This window comes from Anomaloglossus baeobatrachus, chromosome 1 (genome assembly GCF_048569485.1).
Source record: "Anomaloglossus baeobatrachus isolate aAnoBae1 chromosome 1, aAnoBae1.hap1, whole genome shotgun sequence".
Lineage (NCBI taxonomy): Eukaryota > Metazoa > Chordata > Amphibia > Anura > Aromobatidae > Anomaloglossus > Anomaloglossus baeobatrachus.
In genome coordinates this window covers 318,564,375-318,584,929 of record NC_134353.1, presented here as the reverse complement: position 1 = coordinate 318,584,929, position 20,555 = coordinate 318,564,375, and the positions used below count along the sequence as shown (strand labels likewise).

General features: G+C 47.1%; 1 protein-coding gene across 6 annotated transcripts in view; it reads right to left on the bottom strand.

Moving 5' to 3' along the window:
• Nucleotides 1-20,555, bottom strand: part of USO1 (USO1 vesicle transport factor) — a 148,530-nt gene that overhangs the window by 74,127 nt on the left and 53,848 nt on the right. For all 6 annotated transcript variants that reach the window (XM_075351394.1, XM_075351398.1, XM_075351402.1 and 3 more), the window contains 5 exons: nucleotides 17,973-18,073; nucleotides 16,248-16,350; nucleotides 15,697-15,752; nucleotides 9,671-9,791; nucleotides 8,164-8,342 (listed from right to left, as the gene is read on the bottom strand). In XM_075351394.1, coding sequence (XP_075207509.1) covers nucleotides 8,164-8,342; nucleotides 9,671-9,791; nucleotides 15,697-15,752; nucleotides 16,248-16,350; nucleotides 17,973-18,073 — 560 coding nt within the window. The remainder of the gene's footprint in view (nucleotides 1-8,163; nucleotides 8,343-9,670; nucleotides 9,792-15,696; nucleotides 15,753-16,247; nucleotides 16,351-17,972; nucleotides 18,074-20,555) is intronic.

Below are 20,555 nucleotides of genomic sequence, written 5' to 3'. Positions count from 1 at the left end.
CTAGGAGGCTGACACTAAAACAGAAAAAGTTAGCTCCTCCCCAGCAGTATACACCCTGAGCCGGAGGCGGGCTCAATTCAGTTTAATGCACAAGCAGTAGGAGGAGAACCAAAACAAAGACCCATAGATAAGTCACAGTAAAAATTATAACCGAGTCGCCGTGCGACAAGTGGCCTGGAAATATGGACCAATGAGGCGATAGGCAGGCAATATGTAACAAGACAAAACAGGGTGGGTGCTGTGTCCCCCAATGAAGACTCAGAGAAAGAGATTTTACGGTGAGTACACAAAAATCCTTCTTTCTCTATCGTTTCATTGGGGGACACAGGACCATGGGACGTCCAAAAGCAGTCCCTGGGTGGGAAAAGAGCAAGCACCGGAGATAGGTAGGAAACATCTTCCCCCTGTCGGGCTTGACCCAGACCTGCCAGTACCTATCTTGTTACAGGTGTGCTACCGCCGCCCGTAAAAACCTACACCAAGACTGGCCCTCTGCCGATACCTGGGTGTGATCATGGTAGGACCTAGTACAGGTATGCAGACTAGACCAGGAGGCGACCTCGCGGACCTGGCCGGTCGACGTCCGAAGTCTAATCGACCAAGATGCTCCCGTTGCACGGGTATAGTGCGCCTTCACTGCTCGCGGCGGGGATCCGTTCTTCCTTCGGTAGGCCTCAACTCTAGCGAAATTGGAACCATGATGCAATCTTGGCCTTGGGCGCCGGCATGAACTGACTGTCGGTGTCACCGAAAGGTGCGGTCCTGAGGACATAACAAAAAACTGAGAGCTCGTACCAGGGCCAGAGTAAACAAGGCCCCTTTCAGGCTGAGAGAAGGACTAGGACAGAATGATCGAAACCCAATCTCCTATCTAGGTGGAACGGCGAGACAGCCCCGGACCGAAGGCGGGGTCTGGTCGGGGCACCCCCCCCTGTGCAGGTGGAGGTCCAGAAAAAGGAGGAGAAAACGACCAGAGAGGACTGCCCGTCCTGATGCCCTTCGTAAAAAACGTGATGGCAATGAGGAACCCACCTTCCAAAACAGGTGAGAACCGAAGGAAACTAGGAAAGAAAAAACAGGATACCCTGAAGCGAACCCCTCGCCAGATCTAGGTCCCACGTCTCTAGTGGATGACGATACAGTAGAGTCAGATGGGTGACTTCTTGGGTGAAAGTCCTGATTTGGCAGACGAGAAGCGAGAGGCTTCTGAAACCGAATTGATAGAGCAGACACCTGGCCCTTAAAGGGACGCGCGAGAGACCCGCATTCAGACCTGACTGCAAAAATGCCAGCAATGACGGAAGGGAGAAGGAGCAAAGAGAAGAGCAGATGCGCTCCTTACACCACCGGAGGAACTCTCCCCGTGTGGAAACAGATTCTCGATGAAAACTGGCTGTCCGGCCTTAAACATTGTGTGTATCGCTCCTGTCGAAAGGCCTGTCTGAGCCAGTAGCCGGGATCCACTAGTAAGGTCGTCAAATTAAGGACCTTTGAGTCTTGGTGGAAGAGAGGGCCCCTACACGGAAGATCTGGAGGGTCTGGAAGGTGCCACGGGGCAACTGTGAGAAGCTGAGTGAGTTGTGTGAACTATGCTCGCCCGGGCCACTCTGGCGCCACCTTCTGCCTTGATTCTTTGGAGAAACCTTGAAATCCTGGGAAGCAGAGGGAAGATGCACGGGAGCCTGAACTGGATTCACAACAGGGCGAGGGCGTCGACACCTAGGCCAAGTGGAGGTAGCACCACTCGATGAACCGTGGACCTGATAGTTGAATCGGGAGGCCATTGGGTCCCCGACCGGAGTTTTCCTTCGCCGAAAATCTGGCTGGGGACTTCTCTGTTGAGGAACCGTCTGCCTGACGCGGGGCCATCCCTGCCGAGAAAAGAGAGCCGTTCCATTGTCCACGCTAGGGATGTGCACTGCCGAGATTAGAGCGCGAAGAGATCCGGCCCAGTGCAAGGTCCTCTTGACTTCACCCATTGCCATGATACTCCTTGTGTCTTCCTGGTGGATGATGCACGCCACCACTGCGGCATGGTCAGACTGGAATCTGACTGGACAACCCAGTACACGGTGCTGAAATCGTAGCCGGGCTAGCCGTATGGCTGAATTCCGGAATGTTGATAGGGAGACAATATTCAGGGGTGTCCAACAGCTTTGTGCTGCAGGAATGGAGAGGCACACCCCAGTCTTGGAGATCGGTGACGGTGAACACTATCCTCTAGAGGAGAAGGAGAAGAAGAAGAAGAAGAGAAGGGACTCTCCCCAGGGAGGTTGCGAAGAATGGTCCACTTAGGAAGGGAATGGCGGTCATTCGATATAGACGGGACCAGCGGTCCATAGCAAGGAGAGATTTGACCCCCTTCTTCGTCAGGGCCCGCTGAAAGGGCCGAGGATGCAACTGGGTACAGTGTACTGCCTATATCCCCGCCGACAACTGACCGGGGACTCGCATACCAAGACCGATGGAAAAACGGGTGCGGATGGCAGAGAGTACGGAGGCCTCGGTGCAGGGAAGAGAACCACTCTTGTGCGAGGAGTACCTGACCTCGGACGGTATTGAATACCGTGTCTAAAGGGATGATCCGCCGGGGCGGGATCTGAGAAGACGTTTCCTGAAAGATCAGCTACTCTAGAAGCGAAAAGGCGACGATGGCTATCTACACACCCAGACGACAGCCCTTGAGGGAAGAACTCTTGACCACCAGGCCGTCCCAGGGCGGAGTGACTATAATAGCTCTGGAGTGTAGGATGGCATGGCAGCCGCTATGATCCCTGTAACGACCCTTAAGCAAGGAAGAGGTCCCTTGCCTCGCAAGGTGGATGAGCTATTGGTGGTATAGAGGCGCCTTGAAAGGTTGAGGCGCGACAGGACTGGAACCGAGCGGTGGAGCGACGCACCCGCATGCGTCTGGGCCGATGTTGGGTAGGGAAAGAATCTCTTCCCTCAGGTGGCCTAGGGGACCAACTGGACTAGCCCATTTCCGAAGGGACGCTGCCCTAAGAGCGGAAGGGAGACCAGCCATAGAGGTCGCATCCGCATTCCAGATCTTGAGTTAGAGTGCTAAACGGGTGGTCACACTGCTGCTAGAGGCTTAGACCGTGCCGCTGGCAGACGCCAGGGCTGTGTTGAGAAGATACTCACCGAAGATGTCAACCAGTTCTGAATCGGCAGAGATGGAACGTAGACCGCTGCGTAGGGTGTCCGTGGAGTCCCTGAGAGACGTCACGTTATGGATGATAAGCCAGGTGGAACCCTGGCGGGTCGATCACAGGGGAGCATGCCCCTTCTCTCCGGAGCCCTTTGGGGAAGGGATAATGACAATAACAAGACTTACCGCTGGTAAACGTCGTGTCTGGGTGTTGTCTGCCATGACACAGTAACCCGGCGAACTACTGGATGTCCACTGAATACATCATGGGTCCGCCAGAAAAGTCTTAAAGGAGACCTGTGTGCTCAGAGAGGAGAAGAGGACTCACCGTGCTCTTATGGTCTGACTCACCGTTTCTACCAGGCTAGTCGTCATGCGCCGAACCTCGGGTGCCTGCTCGGAATCCAGCAGAGGTGGTACGCCTGGGTCATCACCAGAGAGGTCGGAAGGCTTCCAGGGGAGCGGAAGTTTGGACCTGGGAATCAAGGAAAAACCAGGGGGGGCGCCGAAGAGACCCGGCGGGTCCGCTTCGAGCCGTGGATAAGGTCCCTGGCACGGGACTCACCTCCCCCTGTGTGTGCACGGAGAGAAAAGGGCTGTCCGTACCTTTATGGCTTGACTCACCATTTCTACCAGGCTATTCGTCATGCGCCGAACATCAGGCACCTGCTTGGAATCCAGCAGAGGCGGTACGCCTGGGCCATCACCCGAAAGGTCGAAAGGCTTCCGGCGGAGCGGCCGTCTGGACCTGGGGATGAAGGTGAAAACTCCCCGAGGGGATTGCGCCAGTCCTGTGGAGGTATGACAGAGCGTCGGCCAGGGACGCAGCGTATGCGCACCGACCCGAGGACGTCAGCGAGGGGATTTATGGCTTGAGACAGGGGCGCTAACCAGCCGGCCGGGGGGGATACCGGGACCTGCAGTGTCAGGGGCTGCGGTGGCTGTAATCACTAAATCTGACATGATTTGGGTGAATTCAAAAGTTGAGGGTATAGCAATCTTGACCGTTACCGGTCCGGAATAATTAACTTTTTTTTTTTTTTTTTTAAGCTCTGAGGATTCTATGCATTAACTCTATTGAGATAATATTCTGGGAATATATGTGGATAGTAAAAACCACCGTTCCCTTCTATATGTATGTATCTATCATGCCAACTAGTTGCCCGATAGCACCTGTACAAAATATATATATATATATATATATATATATATATATATATATATATATATATATACACATATACATATATATATATATATATATATATTATATATACATATACATACACACATACACATACAGTTAGGTCCAGAAATATTTGGACAGTGACACAATTTTCGCGAGTTGGGCTCTGCATGCCACCACATTGGATTTGAAATGAAACCTCTACAACAGAATTCAAGTGCAGATTGTAACGTTTAATTTGAAGGTTTGAACAAAAATATCTGATAGAAATTGTAGGAATTGTACACATTTCTTTACAAACACTCCACATTTTAGGAGGTCAAAAGTAATTGGACAAATAAACCAAACCCAAACAAAATATTTTTATTTTCAATATTTTGTTGCGAATCCTTTGGAGGCAATCACTGCCTTAAGTCTGGAACCCATGGACATCACCAAACGCTGGGTTTCCTCCTTCTTAATGCTTTGCCAGGCCTTTACAGCCGCAGCCTTCAGGTCTTGCTTGTTTGTGGGTCTTTCCGTCTTAAGTCTGGATTTGAGCAAGTGAAATGCATGCTCAATTGGGTTAAGATCTGGTGATTGACATGGCCATTGCAGAATGTTCCACTTTTTTGCACTCATGAACTCCTGGGTAGCTTTGGCTGTATGCTTGGGGTCATTGTCCATCTGTACTATGAAGCGACGTCAAATCAACTTTGCTGCATTTGGCTGAATCTGGGCTGAAAGTATATCCCGGTACACTTCAGAATTCATCCGGCTACTCTTGTCTGCTGTTATGTCATCAATAAACACAAGTGACCCAGTGCCATTGAAAGCCATGAATGCCCATGCCATCACGTTGCCTCCACCATGTTTTACAGAGGATGTGGTGTGCCTTGGATCATGTGCCGTTCCCTTTCTTCTCCAAACTTTTTTCTTCCCATCATTCTGGTACAGGTTGATCTTTGTCTCATCTGTCCATAGAATACTTTTCCAGAACTGAGCTGGCTTCATGAGGTGTTTTTCAGCAAATTTAACTCTGGCCTGTCTATTTTTGGAATTGATGAATGGTTTGCATCTAGATGTGAACCCTTTGTATTTACTTTCATGGAGTCTTCTCTTTACTGTTCACTTAGAGACAGATACACCTACTTCACTGAGAGTGTTCTGGACTTCAGTTGATGTTGTGAACGGGTTCTTCTTCACCAAAGAAAGTATGCGGCGATCATCCACCACTGTTGTCATCCGTGGACGCCCAGGCCTTTTTGAGTTCCCAAGCTCACCAGTCAATTCCTTTTTTCTCAGAATGTACCCGACTGTTGATTTTGCTACTCCAAGCATGTCTATCTCTCTGATGGATTTTTTCTTTTTTTTCAGCCTCAGGATGTTCTACTTCACCTCAATTGAGAGTTCCTTAGACCGCATGTTGTCTGGTGACAGCAACAGCTTCCAAATGCAAAACCACACACCTGTAATCAACCCCAGACCTTTTAACTACTTCATTGATTACAGGTTAACGAGGGAGACGCCTTCAGAGTTAATTGCAGCCCTTAGAGTCCCTTGTCCAATTACTTTTGGTCCCTTTAAAAAGAGGAGGCTATGCATTACAGAGCTATGATTCCTAAACCCTTTCTCCGATTTGGATGTGAAAACTCTCATATTGCAGCTGGGAGTGTGCACTTTCAGCCCATATTATATATAATTGTATTTCTGAACATGTTTTTGTAAACAGCTAAAATAACAAAACTTGTGTCACTGTCCAAATATTTCTGGACCTAACTGTATATACACACTAATATATATATATATATTATATTAATATATATATATATATATTATATTAATATATATATATATATATATATATATTATATTAATATATTATATTAATATATATATATATTATATTAATATATATATATATATATATATTATATTAATATATATATATATATATATATATATATATATATATATATATATATATATATATATATATATATATATATATATATATATATATATATATATATATATATATATATATATATATATATATATATATATATATATATATATATATACATATACATACACACATATACACAATAATAAACTCAACCTCTGATAAAACACAATCCCTGTATGATTGTGGCTCTTTTGAGGCTTGTTTTTACTGTTATAAACGGTTGCTGCAGCCTCAGCAATCCGCACACCGGGAGTCCTATTTCTTTTCTATTTTTTTTTTTTTTTTTTTTTTGAGAAGCTGGACGCTGAAGGAGTCTGGAGAGCAGGAAAAACACAGCCACCGCCCCCCCCTGTGATGCCTGGGGCAGAGCGGAGGGCGGAGACGGACGGCCGGCGACCAATAGCGCTGCAGTGAAGGGCGGGCCTGGGACACTGGAGACAAGGCCGGAGCCGGGGCCTAAATTTTGGGGCTGCCAGCTCGCAGGGAGGTAGAGACAGGCTGCCATACCTGCAAGCAGTGGTGGCGCAGCAGCGATGACCGGAGCGCCAAGAGGGAGCTCTGCCTTTGTGCCAGCGCGCGCCGCCGACTGCTGAGACGTGGCTGGGGCGCAGAGCGCGTAGGCCGAGACCGGGGCCTCAATTTTGTAGCCGCCTGGAGAAGAAGGTAGGAGAAGGTCGGTCCTACTTGACCTCGGCGGCGCCGGCCCAGAGATGGATGAGGTGCAGGCAGGGCTCCCTGCCCCTGCCTGTGTGCAGTGCCCCCGTCCTGGAAGACTGGTGGCTCCGGGGGAGCAGCGTGCTGAGGCAGGGAAGTGGACATCATGATGGGGGTAAGGAGCCCCCCCTGCAGGAGAAGGCAGCGATGCGGGCCCCATCGGATTTCAGACGTGCTGCTGAGGTCCCATCCCTGCTGTATGCCCCTGTACGCCCTTTGGGGTGATACCGCAGGCGAATCAGGGGTGCCCACGACAACCTGCCCACACGCGCAACCCCGGGAGTGGTACCACGGGGATGGACGGGGGAGAGGGCCCGAAATCTCAAGCCCCTGCGACCCTGGGGAGTGGTACCCACAGGGCTGCGGAGGATGAGTGAAGAAGAAAATACCTGCAGAAACGAAAAGATAGGTATGAGAGCGATGAGCGGCGCCGAAAAAAGGGAAAAAAGCGCAAAAAGCAAATGGCTGAGGGGGGCCGAGACGGCCCACATCAGCCTCCTACGACACTAAGCTAAAACTGAATTGAGCCCGCCTCCGGCTCGGGATGTATACTGCTGGGGAGGAGCTAACTTTTTCTGTCTACTTAGTGTCAGCCTCCTAGTGACAGCAGCATAACCCATGGTCCTGTGTCCCCCAATGAAACGATAGAGAAACTAGATTTTCAAGAGCTCGCAATATACTGCAATTAACCTTACTACTATTTAGTGGGACTTTGTTATCATTACGTTGTCATTACCCCATCTATTATCAGCATGATATAGAGGCAGAGATGCCGATTCCAGGGATGTATCATTTACTGGGCTGTGTGCTGTAGTTTTGACAAAATCACTATTTCATGTGTTTTCAGATCTACCAATTCTCTGAATACTGAGCTCTGCATAATTCCAACCATATAACTGATTGGCAGCTGTGTACACTGTGCATAGGCAAAAAGCTGCCTATCGGTGGTGGCGTTATACAGAACTCATGTAAATGGAGGACTACATGGCAGCAGGTTTATTAGTCCTCTAGTGGTAATCTCCTGCTAATACAATGGATTTTAGCAACACTATAGCAAGCAGCCCAGTAAGTGACATCACTAGAATCAGGGTCTCTTATTCTGCTGCTTTCAGAGTAGGTGGTAAAACCCTGGTGACAGATTCCCCTTAAATCTAGGATATTTACCTGCAGCATCAAATGAAGATTTGTTACTTTCTGTGCAGACCACCCAGAGTTGTCATCCCCCACTTCAAACCATGGCTTCATCCGTTGGATGTAGGAGCCCTCTTTGAAGAAGTTTTGGTTGGAGTTGTTATACTTCAGTAGATTCTGGAGCAGCAGCAGGCAATCTTCTACTACAATACCTACAGGAAAAGGAGGAGTTCTAAAGGGTCATTACTAGCTACTAAGATGAACACATAGCAATAATAGATAAATAGCGAAGTTTGCCTGTTCTTCCAAAATCTTGGATTTTTATTTTTGCTGCTTATGGCCAAGGGGTAATTGTCACTGCTGGGGTCTCTCTGTTGCGGCTAAACAAGCGCAGTGTTTATAAGTAGTGTTGAGCGAGAAGTTAGCGAGAACTGTCCGCTACTCGCACTAAAGCTGGCCGGGATGAAGACCTATGGGTGCACTCTAATGATCCTTACATAACTCGGTGCAGAGCTTTCAAGCTCTTTATAAAAGAGCTTGTAAATAGTGTTGAGCGAGTAGTTGACTATTCGTACTTGCTATGCTCTTAGCACTGTCCGCTACTGCCTATTCATTACAAGTAGAGGGCGCAATGTAAGTCAATGGGAAATACTCACTTAGTAGCGAGGAACCCGAAAGACGTACTATTCGCTACTCGCACAAAAAGTACGGCTTTCGGGTCCCTCGCTACTGAGTATTTCCCATTGACTTACATTGCGCCCTCTACTTGTAACGAATATGCGAGTAGCGGACAGTGCTAAGAGCATAGCGAGTACGAATAGCTAACTACTCACTCAACACTATTTACAAGCTCTTTTATAATGAGCTTGAAAGCTCTGCACCGAGTTATGTAAGGATCATTAGAGTGCACCCCATAGGTCTTCATCCCGGCCAGCTTTTGTGCGAGTAGCGGACAGTACTCACTAACAGCATAGCGAGTACTTGCTCAACACTATATACAAGCTCTTTTATAATGAGCTTGAAAGCTCTGCACCGAGTTTTGTAGGGATCATTAGGGTGCACCCATAGATATTCATCCGGGTCAGCTTCAGTGCCCCTGTACTTCTGATGCTGCAGAGGTAAAGTTAGGTGAGGTAGCAGCATCAAGAAGGCATAGTTGGGCTAGCTGTGGGCAATGCCACAACCTGAACTGTTAATATAGAGTACCCATCGCCCAGCAGTCAGGAAATCGGGAGGCAGGAGAGTGGTGCACCCCTGAAAACAGGGTATGAGAATAACCCTTTAGCAGGTCTTTAATAACAGTACTAATATAATGCATTGTATTGTGAATGCCTGTTGTGCTTTACAAGCATCCATCATCATAAATGCTGAGAAAATAATACCGAAAAGCAATTCTGTATGCGGTGCACAAAGTAGCAGACAATTGACATAATAAAATGGTTCAGATGATGACGTGTGAACTACATGTACATAACTGGTCATTAGCCAGGTGTAGACACTATGTACTTCGCTCGGTGTATCATTTCTTCGCCACACTCACCGCCATCGCTGTTCCCTTCCTCTGTAATGATGTCAAGGAGCCGCTCAAAAGCGTTTTCAAAAGCTACAATCTTCTGGATGGCGGCATTGCTTTTTGTCAATTGCTGGAGCAACAAAAGGCCCTGCAGAAAAGAGACATGCACTTTCAGCCGAGCGCGCTTCATGCCAGGTCATCACTGCCCCAATGGCAAATTACTTTAATGACTGTGAAAGCGCACAGCTATAATTAGATGGAGAGCCATACTCATTAGGATCCGGTCATAACATACATATATTTATGCAGTCGTAGCCAAACGTTTCAGACTGACCAAATTTTGGTTTTCACAGTTTACTGGATTTTAGAACTTTTTACAGCTTTATTGACAAATGCATCAAGTTTATGTAAAGACTCAATAATTAGAGTTTTCACCCAAATTTCGCAAGACTTCTGCAATTTTCCCTGGCAGCTGGATAGCGGCTTCTGGGCCATCTGATGAATGACAACCCATTCCTGTCTAAGCAGTGCTTGCAATTAATCACCCCTTTTGTGTTTAGGTTTGTCCATCCGTTCTGACCATAGGTTCTCAATGAGGTTGGCATTTGGAGTTTCTTAGCCAGGTACTCAAAATTTCAATGTTTTGTTCCTCAAGCTAATTTGCCTTGTGACTGTCTCCATCATGCTGGAAAAACCTTTGTTCATCACCACATTTCTCCTGGATAGGTGGGAACAGCTACTCTTGAAGGATAATTAGACACTAGAGTTGATTGAACCCGCCAAAAACCAGGACCGGCGGATCACTGCCAGAGTGAAAAAAAAAAGTCTGGATCCACTCCGGATTCTGATGCCCGTATATAAATCTGTGGGGACCAGAATTCAGAGATTAAAAACGTTTGTGGCGGTGATAGGGGGGGTAGGAGCATGCACGGTGTACTCAACTGAGGCTGTGTCAAGGCGGCAAACTCCTTCTGGGTCATGCTTTTCCCTTCCGGAGCCGACAATTCAATATTCATTGTTTTGTGCGCCCACCGGAACGTGTAATTGGTTGCAGTTAGACGCGTCCCTACTCTGAGTGTCAGCGTGTCAGCTGAATGCAACAAATCACAGGCGGCAGGATGGCCGGTAGACGGGGAAAGCAGTGCAAGTGTCTGCGGGTCAGCATGGTGAACATGCATATTTCAGCAACACATGCACGTTCCAGTCAGAACTGCGCGGCAGTGCCGGTGATGCAGCTTTTTTTCTATTATTTAGATAAATAATTAAAAAAACAAACAAACAAAAAAAACGATGTGCGGTCCCCCCCTAATTTTGATACCCAGCCAAGATAAAGCCAGCTGGGGGCTAGTATTTTCAGCCCACAGCCGCCCGGTAATTGCCACATCTATTAGATGTGACAATCCCGGTGTTTTACCGGCTCTTCTTGTTGGCCTGGAGCGTGCCAATTGGGGTAATAAGTGGTTAATAGCAGCGTACAGCTGCTACTAAACCCTAGGTTAGTGATGGCACAGGCATTATGAAATACCTTCATCACACTAACCTGTACATGAATGTAAATACACAGACATAGAGAAAAATCCTTTATTAGGAATAAAGTACAAAACACACACCCTCCTTCACCTTTTTATTAACCCCCAACACCCTGCAGGTCTGGCGTAATCCACATGAGGTCCCCCCACGCCGCTTCAGCTCTACTACATAACACAGCCAGCGGTCATAGAGCACAACCGCTGGCTGTGCAGACAATGACTGACCTGTGATGACTGAACTGCAGGCAGATACTGTCACAGGCTGGGGGCGCGTCTGCCTGCAACCAATCACAAACGAGAAGACGGCCGGTGGGTGAGGAAAAAACGGAAAGCTGTGTGTATACGATGCACAGCACAGGAAGTGAATGCGCGACCTGGAAGCAGTGTGCCACCATGACACTGAGTCTCGGTAAGTATGAAACGCTGTTTTATTTCTGTTTTTCTTTATTTTTCAATTATGTTCCCCAGTGTCGGACCCGGATCGTGCACCCGAAATCCCGGATTTGGGTCTGGCGCCCCGGACATTTTTGAAACCGCTCGGATCTGGACTTTTACAGTCCGGATTTGCTCAGCCCTATTAGACACTATTTATACAGTGATTTTAGGCAAAAGTCTGTGTGAGCCCACTCCCTTGGATGAAAAGGTCTCAGAATGCTTGGCAGCTGGAATTACACGTCTCATGGAAATACCCAGATTTTCTTCTCCAGAGAATTATTGTTCCAGATGTTCCCAACAGTCTGAAGAGGGCTTCATCAAAGAAAATCCCTTTAACCCAGTCTTCTACAGTGCAATCTCTCTACTAGCTGCAGAAGGTCAGTTTGTCCTTGATGTTTTTCTTGGAGAGACTTTACTACTTTGCTGCCCTTCTTGACACCATGCCACCCTCACAGCCAATACCTCACTGTGGATACACATGCATTGACATGTCAGCAGACATTCCTGTGCAAGCTCTGCGCTGGTGTTGAACAGATCCCGTAACTGAATCCTTTTTAGGAGCTGGTCCGATCACTTGCGGAACTTTCATGGGATCCATGAAGCCTTCTCCGCAGCAATTGAATCTAAGTCTTTTAAGTTCTTGATGATCCGATAAATGGCTGATATCAGGACAATCTTACAAGCTGCAATGTCCTTGCTTGTAAAGCCCTTTTGATGAAAAGCGATGATAACTGTGTTCTTTGGGTTTACCATACTTCACAGAAGACAATGATAACAAGCACCAGCCTCCTTCAAAGGGTTCACTCACATTTGTGTGTGCAAAAAAAAAAATCAGGCCGATTCTCATCCAGAAAAGTTGGATGAGTGTCATGCTTGTCATTCTGTATGTTATGCAAGTGTGCGATAGTTTTTTAGCTCAACTAGCATCAGTGTGACATGCGTAAGCCATTTGTATGACTTTTTTTCTCAGTAGCTATTCTACAATCATTTACAGAACCATTTAGTGTCCTATGCGGCAGAATGGTGATGTATCTGTAAAAAAACAGACGCCACAAAGATGTTCCGTGTATTGTCCATTTTTTTCTTGCACCTATTGACTTGCATTGGTGAGTCTCGTCTGATATACACAACCACGTGCAGCATGCCGCAATTTTTCCATCATGCCAATAAAAGCTGAGGGAAAAAAAAAAATAAAAAAATGCAGATCAGCACTGACTCAATGAATAACATTGGTCTGATTTTTTTTTTTTTCCTGACACTGCACTTATTCATTTTATACACAAGTGGGAGCAAATCCTAAAGCAAAAAGTCAGCTCTTATAATTCAAACCACATGATCGTGATATCATCTGCCTTGTCCTTGTTAACACTTTCTCCTAAACTAAGCAGATAATCATTGAAATGTCATTTTGTAGCAGGGCTGAAAATCAGTTGAAATGGGAGTTTTGTGATTAACTTTATTTTCATGGCAAGGAATGACTGCAAATGTTTGTAATTCATCTGATATGATTGCTACTATAAAAAAAATAAGCCAGCAAACTTTATGAAAACCAAAATATGTGTCAGTCTCAAAACTTGACCACCACTGTATTTACAGCCTAATTATTAAGTGCGCAGGTATAGATGCCAGTGTTTAACTACTTGCAGATCGCCCATAGACTTTAAATGACTAGGCAGTTTATATCACTCTGCAGTGATGATCTAAAACATCATTGCACAATAAAGTGCTGAGTGAGACAAAATTGTGTAGATGCTGGAGCGAGGAGCCAACTGTTAGGGGTACTTTGCACACTACGACATCGCAGCTGCGATGTCAGTGGGGTCAAATCGAAAGTGACACACATCCGGCGTCGCTGTCGATATCGTAGTGTGTAAAGCGTTTTTTATACGATTAACGAGCGCAAAAGCGTCGTAATCGTATCATCGGTGTCCGACACTTTCATAATTGCGCGGCAGCAACGCTACGATGTTGTTCCTCGTTCCCCTGCGGCAGCACACATCGGTGTGTGAGAAGCCGCAGGAGCGAGGATTATTAGCGTACCTGTGTCACCACGGCTCACGCCGGCTATGCGGAAGGACGGGGGTGGGCGGGATGTTTACATCCGGCTCATCTCCGTCCCTCCACTTCTATTGGCCGCCTGCCGTGTGACGTCGCTGTGACGCCGCACGACCCGCTCCCTTAGGAAGGAGGCGGGTCGCCGGCCAGAGCGACGTCACAGGGCAGGTGAGTGCATGTGAAGCTGCCATAGCGATAATGTTCGCTACACCAGCAATCACAAGATATCCCAGCTGCGACGGGGGCGGGAACTATCGTGCTCGGCATCGCAGCATCGGCTTGGGATGTCGTAGTGTGCAAAGTACCCCTTAGATTCACCATAGAAAAGGCAAGGATGGTTAATTACCGTCCATAGCACTGAAGGAAATATTCAAAGCAAGAAGGCCTGCGGAGACACCATCACGTGTTTCTCAACGCTGGCAGGAAACTAGCCAGGTCTTTCACCGGGAAGGAACAACCACGGGAAGGGCAGCCTCCAGTCAAGGAGACCACCTATGCCAAACATGGTATCCATCCACAGACAGCCGTTTCGGGGTATTTGCCCCTCATCAGTGTGGAGTAGGAATCTGGCTAGTGGGAGCATTGCCTAGTAAGAGACTCTAGAATTGCTCTAGAATCACTGCGTTGAGAAACACGTGATGGTGTCTCCGCAGTGGTGGATGTTGATCTCCCTAAGGTCAACCATCCTTGCTCACATAGTACTGAAGGAGCACTGGAGCTTTTCCTCCTCTGGACACAGCAACCATGCTCTGCGAATTCACCATGTAACTGGGACTAAAATACCACCCTCACTTAGAAGGGAAATTCAAAATTACACACATAAACATATGAGATATATACTATATAAAGCTGAGAGTGAGTGTGTGTGTGTGTGTGTGTGTGTGTGTGTGTGTGTGTGTGTGTGTGTGTGTGTGTGTGTGTGTGTCCACTAAAGGAATTTGCACCGTCGCATTTACAATCACAAAATTTTGCACAGACGCCTCATGTGACCCAGGGAACGTCATAGACTGTTTTGACAAGAAAATTTAACACCATGCTATACAGTTACTCTCCAAAAATCCTGCATTAAAGTGAACGGGGCTGCGAGCTATAGGTTAATAGTAGATGTGATTGGCTGCTATAGGAACGAAGGACATTCATAGTATAAGAAGCTTATGTGTGAGGTCATGTGATGTCGGTGCGGGGAAAGAAAAAGAGTCAGGCGGGGAAAGAGTCAGGCGGGGAAAGAGTCAGGCGGGGAAAGAGTCAGGCGGGGAAAGAGTCAGGCGGGGAAAGAGTCAGGCGGGGAAAGAGTCAGGCGGGGAAAGAGTCAGGCGGGGAAAGAGTCAGGCGGGGAAAGAGTCAGGCGGGGAAAGAGTCAGGCGGGGAAAGAGTCAGGCGGGGAAAGAGTCAGGCGGGGAAAGAGTCAGGCGGGGAAAGAGTCAGGCGGGGAAAGAGTCAGGCGGGGAAAGAGTCAGCCGGGGAAAGAGTCAGCCGGGGAAAGAGTCAGGCGGGGAAAGAGTCAGGCGGGGAAAGAGTCAGGCGGGGAAAGAGTCAGGCGGGGAAAGAGTCAGGCGGGGAAAGAGTCAGCCGGGGAAAGAGTCAGCCGGGGAAAGAGTCAGCCGGGGAAAGAGTCAGCCGGGGAAAGAGTCAGCCGGGGAAAGAGTCAGCCGGGGAAAGAGTCAGCCGGGGAAAGAGTCAGCCGGGGAAAGAGTCAGCCGGGGAAAGAGTCAGCCGGGGAAAGAGTCAGCCGGGGAAAGAGTCAGCCGGGGAAAGAGTCAGCCGGGGAAAGAGTCAGCCGGGGAAAGAGTCAGCCGGGGAAAGAGTCAGCCGGGGAAAGAGTCAGCCGGGGAAAGAGTCAGCCGGGGAAAGAGTCAGCCGGGGAGAAAAAAAGAAACACACAACACAGTATGTCTGCGATATATATATAAAAATATGTTTTTACGGAACGTGAAACTGAGTTTAATATGTATTCAAGTAATGCTTTGTGGGCATAAAAATTGTTTGCCCTGTCACAAGTCTGGTTCTAGAATGGATGCTTAGTCTTTGACTTACATCATTACGGATCACCTCTCTCGAGTCAGCTAGCAAATCCATAAGTCTGGAAACACCTGAAAAATAAAATTTCATCATTACAGAATACATAGAAAACACCTGACATAGTTCACACAGAGCTATTATGTGACAGCCATGACCCTAATGAAGCATCTGTGACTAGGACAGACATCTTTCGCTCCAGCGCCTCCTACATGACACGGAGGGCTCTGTGACTAGTGCAGTCATTTTTCATTTTAGCTCCTCCTACATGACACTGAGGGCTCTATGACTAGGACAGTCATCTTTCACTCCAGCTCCTCCTACATGACACTGAGGGCTCTGTGACTAGGACAGTCATCTTTCATTTTAGCTCCTCCTACATGACACTTTGAGAGCTATTAAGTCACATCCATTACAGTCACTGTTCTATCTCCAATGTGAGTGCTGCACTAATGTAATCTGTCATAGTGACAAGTTGTAAACTCAAAAAAATCTGGTGATTTTAAGAGATGTCTAAATATATAGCATGCACAAAGACTAGACCAGTCATTGGGGCACATGTCACTTACCCATAGGGCTGACCAAAATTATCTGCTGAACTTGAGGGCCCTGTTGTTTCAGAAGACTTGTCAGTAATTTCACACACGGCCAACGTACATGGAAATCAAATTCCTGTATAAATAATAGACACCAACAGAAATAATGGAGAAAATTTACTGGGATAGGTGCCATACTTCAAGTTTATTCTGCCCCACAGAACTGGCGCAAATCTCGTACTCCATATTTACTACCTGTTCTATGCCTATTTTTTTTATTAGACGATTTTTAAAAGGTTGGCATAAAATGTAGCTGACAGGTGTAAAATACTGGTCTGAAGTAAGCCTACCTGGAGCTAGTCTAAAGTAGAGAAAAGGGCCCAACTTCTAGCAAAATATGCCAAATCTATTGCATCATACAGTACGTGCCACTGTAGGGGTCTAAAATAAACCTACTGGCCAGGGTGAAAAGTGCAAGAGTAATCATGTATATTTTTAATAAAGATCATAATATTAATTAAAAGAAAAAGTTAAAAATAATTATTAATAATAATAATAATAATAATAATAATAATAATAATAATAATAATACATATAATAGAAAAAACATACTACTATGGTAATATGAAATTCATAGGCCTTTTTGGTTCTTGTTCTGTTTAAAGGGAATTTATTGACAAGTTTTGATACCGCATGTGACAAAAGATTTATGCAGCCAAAAGAGACCCTGAATCCATCAATGTATCACCTAGTTTACTGGGTGCAGCGGTTCTAACACTATTGGAATTTTTAGATTTAGCAAGCTGCAGACCTGAGACAGCTGCTCCCACCCACACCAGGCTCTCTATGTACAATGTCTATAGAAAGTGAGCTGCTGATTAGAGAAGAGACATGTCAAACCAGGGGTCACTGCCTGCTGTAGTCCAGCAATGATAAGATCCAGGTGTTAAAACAATTTAAAGTAAACAACAGCACATAGCTTGATAAGAGACATCATTGAGATCTGAGTTTTAACCCCTAAAGCAACGCGATCTTCAGATTTCATAGCAAAAACCTGCTACCAGATCACCAGGGTTTTGCCAACTAAACAGTGAGAAAGTGACAGCTGCAGCTTGCACGGAGCAGTAAGAGATATGAAGAGGAGGAGGGACACTAAGGAGCTGTAGATTAAGCTACCGTAAATAGGTGGAGATTGAGTTTAATCTGTTATACAGCTATTCTGATGTCACTTTGAACTGTGAATTCTGGTGACAGATCTGCATTCAGTGGTATCCAGGAGCAGACTAAATGACACAATGTATGCTTAGAACATATGCGTTTTCTGAACTTTTGTTAGGGTTTTCAGAGTACAGTTAATGTTGGAGGCAGCAGCTGATTTTCCAGCTTGTAGAAGTCTTCGCTTGCTTGTCTGCCAGGTATAACATAACATGAGAAGGATGTCTTCACTGACAGACTGCCACTGAGGGTCATCTTTGAGAACATCATTAAAAAATGAAGATTTCTTTTCTGATAGACAAGTACTATCAGGAAGAAGCATAATACTGGACTGTTGGATTCTCGAACATGCCCTTCAATCCTGTTGCATTAGGACAGCTTTTTCACAAACGTCATGACGCCTGACTTAATATAATAAAAAAAAATTAGATTTTATCTTCTGATAAATAGTTTCTAAAAATAAAAAGATGGCTTTCATTTTTTTTTTTTTTTAAACCACCTTCTTGTTGGAGAAAAACTAAAAAATATAAAAAAGAGACTAACCTCTAAAATAGATAGTAACATTGTGACGTTCTCCTGTTGTTTAATGAACATTTCTGTGAACTGGACCCCCAGATCGTCCGCCTGTCCTTGCTGGTTCTCTTCTGGAAAATCAATCAGAAACATGAAAGGTAAAGAAGGGAATTTTGTTTACTTACCGTAAATTCCTTTTCTTCTAGCTCCAATTGGGAGACCCAGACAATTGGGTGTATAGCTATTGCCTCTGGAGGCCACACAAAGTATTACACTTAAAAGTGTAAGGCCCCTCCCCTTCTGGCTATACACCCCCAGTGGGATCACTGGCTCACCAGTTTTAGTGCCAAAGCAAGAAGGAGGAAAGCCAATAACTGGTTTAAAGACCAATTCAATCCGAGGAAACATCGGAGAACTGAACCATACCACATGAACAACATGTGTACCCGAAAAAACAGAAAAACCCCGAGAAAACAGGGCGGGTGCTGGGTCTCCCAATTGGAGCTAGAAGAAAAGGAATTTACGGTAAGTAAACAAAATTCCCTTCTTCTTTGTCGCTCCATTGGGAGACCCAGACAATTGGGATGTCCAAAAGCAATCCCTGGGTGGGTAAAAGAATACCTCATGATAGGGCCGTCAAACGGCCCTCTCCTACAGGTGGCCAACCGCCGCCTGAATGACTTATCTACCTAGGCTGGCGTCTGCCGAAGCGTAGGTATGCATCTGATAATGCTTGGTAAAAGTAAGTAGACTCGACCAGGTGGGTGCCTGACACACCTGCTGAGCCGTAGCCTGGTGCCGTAATGCCCAGGATGCACCCACGGCTCTGGTAGAATGGGCCTTCGGCCTTGAGAGAACCAGAAGCCCAGTAGAACTGTAGGTTTCAAGAATTGGTTCCTCGAGCCCCCGAGCAAGGGTGGATCTGGAAGCTTGCGACTGTTTACGCCGACCAGCGACAAGGACAAAGAGTGCATCCGGGTGGCGCAGGAGCGCCATGCGGGAAGTAGAACCTGAGTGCTCTCACCAGAACCAACAGATGCAAATCTTTCTGAAATTGATGGACTGGACGAGGACACAAAGAAGGTGAGGTGATATCCTGATTGATATGAAAATGGGATACCACCTTAGGGAGAAATTCCGGAACCGGACGCAGAACTACCCTGTCCTGGTGAAGGACCAGGAAGGGAGTTTGTATGAGAGCGTTGCTAGCTCGGAAACTCTCCTAAGAGACGAGACCGTTACTAGAAGGCCACTTCCCGTGAAAAACGGGAAGGGAGACATCCTTCAAAGGCTCGAAAGGCGGCATCTGGAGAGCAATTAGAACCTTGTTCAGATCTCAGGGCTCTAACGGCCGCTTGTACGGAGTGCTGAGAAGACAAACTCCCCGTAGGAACGTGCGTACCTGAGGAAGTCGTCGTTTCTGAAAAAATACAGATAGCGCTGAGACTTGTCCCTAAAGGGAACTGAGCGACAACCCATATTCCTACCTAGATTGCAGGAAGGAAGGAAACATAGACGATGCAACCGGCCAGGGAGAAACACCCTGCGCCGAGCACCGAGATAAGAACATCTTCCACGTCCTGTGGTCAATCTTGGCGGACGTTGGTATGCTAGCCTGTCTCATGGTGGCAACCACGTCCTGAGGTAATCCTGACGACACTAGGTTCCAGGACTCAATGCCACACCATCCGGTTGAGGGCCGTAGAATTCAAATGGAAGAATGGCCCTTGAGACAGCCAGTCTGATTGGTCTGGTAGTGCCCCCGGTTAGCCTACCGTGAGGCACCACAGAACCGAGTACCACAACATCCTCGGCCAATTTGTAGCGACGAGGATGGCGCGGCCGCAGTCGGTCTTGATCTAGCGCAGTACTCTAGGCAACAATGCCAGAGGTGGCACCTAAGGTAGCTGGAACTGCGACCAATGCTGAACTAAGGCGTTTGCCGCCAGAGCTCGATGATTGTGAAACCGTGCCATGAAGCTGGCACATTGTTGTTGTGCCGTGACGCCATTAGATCGACGTCCGGCCTCTGTCAGCGGCGCCAGATCTCCTGAAACCCGTCCGGGTGAGGAGACCATACTCTTTCGGCCACACCTCAGCGACTTAGGAAGTCAGCTTCCTAGTTTCCACACTTGGGATGTGAATTGTGGATATGGTGGATGCCGTGTCTTCCACCCACATCAGAACCTGCCGGACTTCCTGGAAGGCTTGCCGGTTGCGCGTTCTTCCTTGGTGGTTGATGTATGCCACCGCTGTGGAGCTGTCCGACTGAAGTCGGATATGCTTGCTTTCCAGCCGCTGTTGGAAGGATTGTAGGGCAAGATACACTGCTCTGTGTTCAAGAACATTGATCTGAAGAGTGGACTTTTGCTGAGTCCACGTACCCTGAGCGCTGTAGTGGAGAAAAACTGCTCCCCACCCTGATAGACTCGCGTCTGTCGTAACTATCGCCCAGGACGGGGATAGGAAGGACTTTCTTTTTGACCAAGAGGTGAGAAGAAGCCACCACCGTAGAGATTCCTTGGCCGCCTGAGAAAGAACGACGACTCTGTTGAGGGACGTCGACTCCTCGTCCCATTGGCGGAGAATGTCCCATTGTAGTGGACGCAGTAA